At 34.5% G+C, this 7,508-nt stretch overlaps 1 protein-coding gene across 2 annotated transcripts; it reads left to right on the forward strand.

Moving 5' to 3' along the window:
* The first annotated feature begins 3,299 nt into the window (after positions 1 to 3,299).
* On the forward strand, positions 3,300 to 7,114 carry LOC100261392 (CASP-like protein 5B3). Of its 2 annotated transcripts, XM_010651762.3 has the most exons (4): positions 3,300 to 3,502; positions 3,599 to 3,923; positions 6,572 to 6,704; positions 6,807 to 7,114. In XM_010651762.3, the coding sequence occupies exons 2-4, from the start codon at positions 3,793 to 3,795 to the stop codon at positions 6,999 to 7,001; spliced, it is 459 nt and encodes a 152-aa protein (XP_010650064.1). In that variant the 5' UTR covers positions 3,300 to 3,502; positions 3,599 to 3,792; the 3' UTR covers positions 7,002 to 7,114. The 2 variants fall into 2 exon arrangements, with proteins under 2 accessions (XP_010650064.1, XP_003632021.1); XM_003631973.4 differs by having other exon boundaries at positions 3,501 to 3,923; positions 6,832 to 7,114.
* The last annotated feature ends 394 nt before the right edge of the window (positions 7,115 to 7,508 follow it).

Below are 7,508 nucleotides of genomic sequence, written 5' to 3' on the forward strand. Positions count from 1 at the left end.
AAAATGCAAAACTAGAAATATTCATCGGATATCGCTTCATATGGATCCTTCAAGGACTCTTGTAATGAGTCTCTACATAAAACATGGTTTCCAAGTTGATAACCTGATCAAAAGCTTCTTCAAATAGAGATGCCTATAGAATGCACTTAGATTTCAATGCCAACTAGCAAAAAAGGTCAGTAAACAGGAAGCTCATGTATGCTCTGCCTGTTGCCTTTGGTTTTTCATTTTTTGGGTTAAATACTCTTAATTGTTGTAGCTGTATTGAATTTTGAAAAGAGAGAAGTAGAGGGTTTGATCAAAGAAATACAAGATGGTCTCATTGTCCTTTGAGGAGATGAATCTGTTACTTTTTTTTTATATTATTGATTGTTAAATACATAAAAAATTTCTAAAGATGTTTATCAATGAAAAGTAGAGGGTTTGATCAATAAAACATGTGTTAGAGATATTTATAAAATAAAGATTTGTTTAAAAGAAAATTAAAAGTCATGCAAATAATTTTTAAAATAGATATAATTTTTTTAATTTTAATGAAGTGTTAATGTAAAAATTATTTATATATTTACAATATTAAATTAATTAAAAAACATACTTAATTTAGAAAAAAAAAAAAAAACAATTCCAAACAAGTTTTTTATTTTACTCATTCTAAAAAACGGTTTTTATCAACTGAATCAAACATGTGTTTTTTTATTTTTGAAAACAAAAACTATTTTTTAAAATTCAATTCTTAAACACATTTTTATTTTTAAGAACACCAAAAACTATTTTTCAGACAACATGCGAAAAATACTTCCCAAACAAATGCTCTAACTGTCCACCCCACAAGCCAATCCTTGTTTATTCTTCGTAGAGATTGGTGCACAAGAATTGAAGATAGAAAGGTGATGGTAGTGACACTTTGATTGCACTTTCAAGTTTTTCTGATGTACCAAAAAATTAATTGTGTTACATCTGCTGATCATGTAGAATGAGACGTGCGAAAGTATTAAGCACAGAGATATTAAGAGTCCGGACAATAAGCTCGGCCCAAGAATTACAGTGGCGTCTTCTTTCAAGGACAACATGCCCCACAGAGAAAGCTCTGCTGCCCAATTAAGGGCCTAATGACAGAAGAAAACCCCTATCTTTATACAAATAATTTTCTTGAAGTGAAATATTTTGCAAACTATCACACTCTAAGGCACTTCACGAAAAGTCTTGCCTAGACTATTTAACTATAAAGCTGGCTAGCACGCCTACACTGCTATGAACTTTGTGGTTGAAGTAGTTACAATAAGGGGACAAAAGCTTCTCTTTATTACACTTCTCTAATGCACAACACCAATGCATCAACAGCAAGCTTCGTTGTTTAAAGAATTCCTTGATTATTTATAAGGAATTTTACAACTTTCAACTGATAACATGTATAAAATAGCAGACATCATGATACCACTGTCAATCTCAACACGTCAACAGAATCGGAATCATCATGATTTTACACAACATGGAGACCCCATCTAGCTCATATTTGAATTTGCCATTATAGCACGATACTACCTTTCTTGGAAGATAAATGAAAGTTCCTTCTTCTTACCCATTATGCTTTAGTGTAACTATCATCATCGGAGTAGTGTTATTCAAGCCCCACTTTGCTTTTGCTTTCTCTCAGGCACTCATGATTTCCCCTTGCATCCAAATTGTGAAGCCAGAAAATGGAGCCCCTATTTCTACAAATTTAAAACTAAATTCATGGCGAAGAATGAGGATGAAATTCAAGGTTTGCCCATATTTCTTCAGGATGGGTTAAAACAAATAAAATTGCTGTCTGATGACCTAGACTTCAGACAAAAAAGAAAGGTATTGCTGATAAAAAGCCTCCTCTTCAGACCCACCGAGGCATGAAAAAAGACACATCATGAAATATGAAAATGAAAAATCCGAAGGCTAAGCGACAACACACTTAACATCAAGTGAATTTATAAAGGTTTGTGGAGCATTGTCCTACCATATCCCAAATGTATATATATATATATAAAGCAATTTAAAAGCAAGTTATCATTATTAAATCACCCCATTTGAATTATTTAGTAAATAATTTTGCTTCAAAAAAATAAGATTATGAAATTGAAATAGATTAACACATTGAATGCATCAAATCCGACAAGTGGCTCCGGACTTGGTAAAATTCATAATAGTGAAAAGTGTGCAATTTGCAAGAATGTCCACCTTGCCTTGTCGCTTTTCACACTAATTGTCAGTATGTAGGTGACAGGACCCCCACGACACTCCTTCAGAAGTGGGCACCATACCCTGTGACCAAATAAATTTACTATCAGCCGTATGGTTAATTTTTTCTATACATATTCTAATGCGCTCGCATGGTGCATTTTTTTCTCATATATATCCTTTACTAAATACCAACCATGTGTGGTTTAAGTTGGAGTGACACAAAAGGATACGGAGCTTACCCAGCTTGCACCAGAGACGTGGATAAATAACTCAACAAGTGTTAAAAGTTGAAAAGTAATCGAGGGCAAGCCACATGGACATGGGTGGCCACCACTTGCTTTAGGGCCTATTCAATTGGAACTTTTCATTCTATGCTTTATTGGGATTGCTTTAAGCTTTATATTGAGTTCGTGTAGGTGAGTAGCTTAGACACTGAAATCAGCTAATTATGACTAAAATTTTGGTGTTAGGATTAATGCACTTGTCTCTTTTCCTTGTTTTCCCCTCTTTTTTAAAACCTTCTGCCCTTGTTCACGAATTTTACTTTTCTAATTGTCCGTCCTTTTTGCTCATTCGATACTCATTTTATTCATCAAAAGTTCCGGAAGTGCCAAGCCTTTTTTCTTTTTCTCCTGAGCCACACCTTTGTGTAGTGTAATTGAAGATAAGATCGATTCCTTGGTCCTTTAGCTTGAGTGAAATAATAATTATAATGTGATGATGCATGAATAATAATTATACTATACCACCACATACTTAAAAAAATAAAAAATAAAAATCTCATAATTATAACTTTACTATATATATGTTGCACCAGAAATTTTTGGATCGCATCAAATAAAATTTGAGTTACCAAACTCTAATAAAATTTAAAATAATTAAAAAATGTTTATAAAATACCAATCAAAGGTTTTCAATTGCAAAGGCTTTAATAATAACATTTTAACGTAAATTTTAAAAGTTAAAATTATTTCTATAAAATAAACTAAAGCTAAAAAATAATTTCCTATTTGTCTTACCAGGACAGATTTAGAAATAATTTTGTCATTATTATATTTTTAAATTTTTTTTTTTTTTTTGGAACACTTGATGAAAGCAAGCCACCAAAATTAATTAATCTGGGCTTACGCTGAGTTTGGTGGAAGCAATTAAATGATACCCCTTAGTCGTCTGCCATGGAACTCATTTTTCGCCTGTGGGCCAGATCAGATCACCCAAGTTGACTGTTCTTGTGGGTTGACATTGAGCTGCAGTGATTGGTAACTTGTCAGAACAAAGTTTGGTTTGGGTGAGCTGTTTCATTTCATTATTTCTGGCTGCCCTTTTGTTTTCCTCTCTATTCTTCATCTCAGTCTTGTATTTTCATTATCTTCTTATTACCCAGGTGTAATTTCTCGTCATTTATTGGAATATAGTTTCTGGGTTCCAGTTGTATTGGGTTCTTCGCATGCTAGGTCGGTAAGGGCGGGATGAGACTTGATGATTCGATGAGTTGTTGTATGTATAGGTAATTCTGGTGCATTGGTAATTTGTCTGATCCTCAAAGAATCTGAAATTTTCCTGGATTTGGAGAGAGAGATGAAGGATTTTCCTGGAACACCTGGGACTTGGACTGGGCTTATTCTTAGGATTTCCCAGTGCATGTTTGCAGCTGGTTCGATTGCTTCCATGGCAACTACTTCCAGCTTCTTCAGTGTCACAGCTTTTTGGTATTTGTTCTTCCCCAACTCAACTCTATTTTGTTTCTATAAATTTCTTTTCCGGGATGTCTCTTCTGTGTGAGATCTTTATTTCATAACCTCTCTAGTTGTTGTATGAATTTTATTCGTATGTTTTTCATCCATAATGGGATTAGAAATTCCGGTGATTTGACAGTTAGAATATGAAAAGATCAGAATTCTTAACTTGCCAAATAGATGTGGTTGAGCCTGATATTCTTGATTACAAACAACTTGATTTTAAGTTGGGTACAGTTTCATAAGGTTTCAGTAGAAAGAAGCAGTTTTTAAAAACGATTAGAGAATCAAAAACAATAATAAGGATCCATTTGGGATTTACTACTATGATCTCTTGACCTCCACAGAGTGGGTAACCCTTCTTCCCCATGTTCACTGATTGATTTCTCCTGCCTTTATTTTCAACTTTGGAGTATGTTTTGCTGCAAACAGAGCTGCATTTTTTGGAGAATTCTTCTGGCTTTGTCTCCATGAAAGTCCTTTAAACTGGCTTGAACAATCTACATTTACGATGGTTTTCCCTCTTAGAGGTCATCCCATTGCTGTCACCTCCTTCCCAAATTGCTGAATCTGCAAAATTGAGGAGGTTGACTGTTGATTGTCTGTAGTTATCCTAGGCAAGAATTTCTTAGGAATCATATCTGCTAGTCTTTGCTAAACGGTATTGATGCCATCCCATGGTCTAAGAGTTTACCTTTCCATTCCACAAGGGCCCACCCTTATGACAGCATTCACATGGGTGCTTGTTTTTCTTAGCAGTTACACGAAATGGAAAGAGAGAAAATAAAGGAAAAGAAAAAAAAAAATATTGCTTGTTAAGATGGAAGGCTCCACTTTTCAAGGGAAATGAGAGGATGAATTATTATACAAATACTCTAATAATGTTTCGGAACCACCGATTGGTGACCAGATATTCTCCAGACTAGTCATGTGCTTCTCGTTGAAGTGATCTAGCTTTGTTCATTCACATGTTGATAAAAAGTCTTGGTGTGGTTCATTCTGCATATTTTGTGATTCAGAAGGCTTAAAGATGTGGAACATTCCAACAACAGAACAAAATTATGATGAACTACTATTTAATTTATTAGCTAATTATGCTGGACTAATATTGCTCAGATTGCTTGCCCCTGAAATGAGAATATTTTGAAAACAATAATTGTTCAAAATTGTTTGATGAGAATACTGAAGGTTGAGCAAATCAAAAGTCATATTTGAGTGAACTCCATGAATCACCAGTCTAGGAGGTGAACCATGAGCAGTGAAAAGTTCAACTGCATAGATCATGTCAAACAATGTGAATTACTACTTAATTTGTTATTGGAAGGCTCAAATTTGGTTTTTTTTTTTTTTTTTTTTTTTTGTGTTGCATATTTTTGTAATCAGTTAGATATTCCACCTGATTTAAATTTTAAATTGGAGAGAAAGATCTAGTTGTTTCTGTTTTCTCCATTATTATTTATGCATTTCGTGTCAATGTACTTGTTTTCCTTTATAATAGGTTTTTACGATTTTACAAGAACTGAGTAAAAATTAAAATGATGTCCAAACAGAGGACTTTATTACAGCTGAAGTATTAACCCTGGTGTACACAACCCACTTTGCTGGTCAAATGTATGAAATACATTTTTGTGAACTTTTAGCTGCCAGCTTTCCCAGGCAGAAAAAATCAACTCAGCTTAATTCAGCTTATCTGTGACATACCAACTAGTTATTAGTCTTGGCTATGTATTATGCCATTTTGCTCTAAGGCCACTTTTTTCTGTTAAATGTTGCTCTTGTGGCAAACCTCACCCCCTTTCCCCTCTTTTATTAAATCTAACTTAGTGGTAGTACATTTTGGCAATGAAGCAGAAGAGGTCTAGACTTCAACCCTTCCCAATGTTTAAGTGGCTTGGTGTAAGGTGGAAGGACAAACTCATATCAACTAGGGTTTGCTTCATTGGTAGTTAGTGTAAATGTTTTTCCATCTGAGTGAATTACTTTTTATAAATATGTTTTTTTTTAAAATATATATATATATATAGCTCTTGTGCCCTTTCTGTTCTTTAGCTTTTTATTTATTTTTTATTTTTTTACTTTTCCAATTTGGTTCTTATTGGCCTTGTTATGGCTTAAACTATGTGGTTTTTCACTTGTGCAGTCATGGGCCTCGACTGAAAATGAACTTACTACTGAACATGAACTTACCACTGAATTGATTCACTCATCTTTTCAAGAATTGATGCTACCTTGAGGTTCTCATGATGCATTCATGTGTTATGTTTCTTTCTTCTTTGTTGTGATCCACCCAATTCTAGCTCTGGTTCTGGGCTATCCATCTCCATTCTCCACATTCTCATTTCAGCTACTTTATCTAAGGAAGTTCTTGTAGTGCATGCTTGAGTAGAAATAAAGCTTGTTTAAGCATACCTCAGTTTTACTTGGCTCTACCTATTAAGTTTAGCTTAAAAAAAGGGGTTTTTTTTTTTTTTGGTCATCTGAATTGTTGCTTTACTTCCTAATTACTAGTCCACTACCTACAAATTTTTTGCATTTTGTTTGTGGTTCTATCTTCTTGAAATTCCGTTTCTTGACTTACAAGATGTTAGACCTTACGCTCTCAAGCCATGTTGCCCCTGCAGCTACTTGATCGCATCAATGGGTTTGCAAGTCATTTGGAGCTTTGGGCTTGCTTTCTTGGATGCATATGCCTTGGTGAAAAAGAAGGTCCTCCACAATCCTGTTTTGGTCAGCCTCTTTGTAGTTGGAGACTGGGTCAGTCTCTGAAATTTTTAACAATTCTTGGCTTCATGAGTAGCTCAAAAATATTCTATTCATTCTATTTTTCTTTTAATTTTATTTTAATATCATTAACAGGTTACAGCAACATTGTCCCTTGCAGCCGCCTCTGCATCTGCCGGCATCACAGTCTTGTACTATAGCGATTTTGGAGACTGTGATTTCGGGAAGGAATGCCAAAAATACCAGATTTCAGTTGCATTGGCCTTCCTGAGTTGGATAATGATTGCAACCTCATCCCTAATCATGTTTTGGCTTTTAGCTGCAGGTTAAACCTTCCTTTATTTGGATATTCTATTTGCTGTCTCGAAATGCATCTGTGTCATAAAAATTTAGATCATTTATATACTGTGAATAGAAAAGAAAACAAAAAGTATAGCATTCCATTACTCGAAACATTCTTTTTTCCTTGTCCAAAGTTCCTTCTTGGTTTTTCTTGTGAAAAATAAAAAATAAAACTGCAGTTCATTAACAAGAGGCGGAGAATTCTTGCCAAAGGCAGAAGTGCTTTATCGCTTCTTCCATTAGGAACTGCAACATCTTATTTATGTCCAAGTTCCTTTAGTACATAGAAAGGAGGTAAATAAGCTCAAATTGCCAGCAAACTGGATTCGTACTTCTGTAAATTTTTTAGGCAACTAGGCTTTGATTCATTTCCTTTTCACGAGGGAAGTATGTTATCTTCAAACATGGTAGGCCATTTTTTGTGCAAATTTCCATTTTGCATACGGCTATGGCAATGGCACTGTCTCCCTTCAGGATCAAAGCTTGCCCACAGTA

The sequence above is a fragment of the Vitis vinifera genome, chromosome 5, assembly GCF_030704535.1.
Source record: "Vitis vinifera cultivar Pinot Noir 40024 chromosome 5, ASM3070453v1".
Classification (NCBI taxonomy): domain Eukaryota; kingdom Viridiplantae; phylum Streptophyta; class Magnoliopsida; order Vitales; family Vitaceae; genus Vitis; species Vitis vinifera.

What these genes read in the sequence shown, in the direction of transcription:
- LOC100261392 (XM_010651762.3), top strand. Translation starts at nt 3,793, where the DNA reads ATGAAGGATTTTCCTGGAACACCTGGGACTTGGACTGGGCTTATTCTT. An exon ending in TTCAGTGTCACAGCTTTTTG is followed by an intron (nt 3,924 to 6,571) that starts GTATTTGTTCTT and finishes TTGCCCCTGCAG; the next exon opens with CTACTTGATCGCATCAATGG. An exon ending in TCTTTGTAGTTGGAGACTGG is followed by an intron (nt 6,705 to 6,806) that starts GTCAGTCTCTGA and finishes TATCATTAACAG; the next exon opens with GTTACAGCAACATTGTCCCT.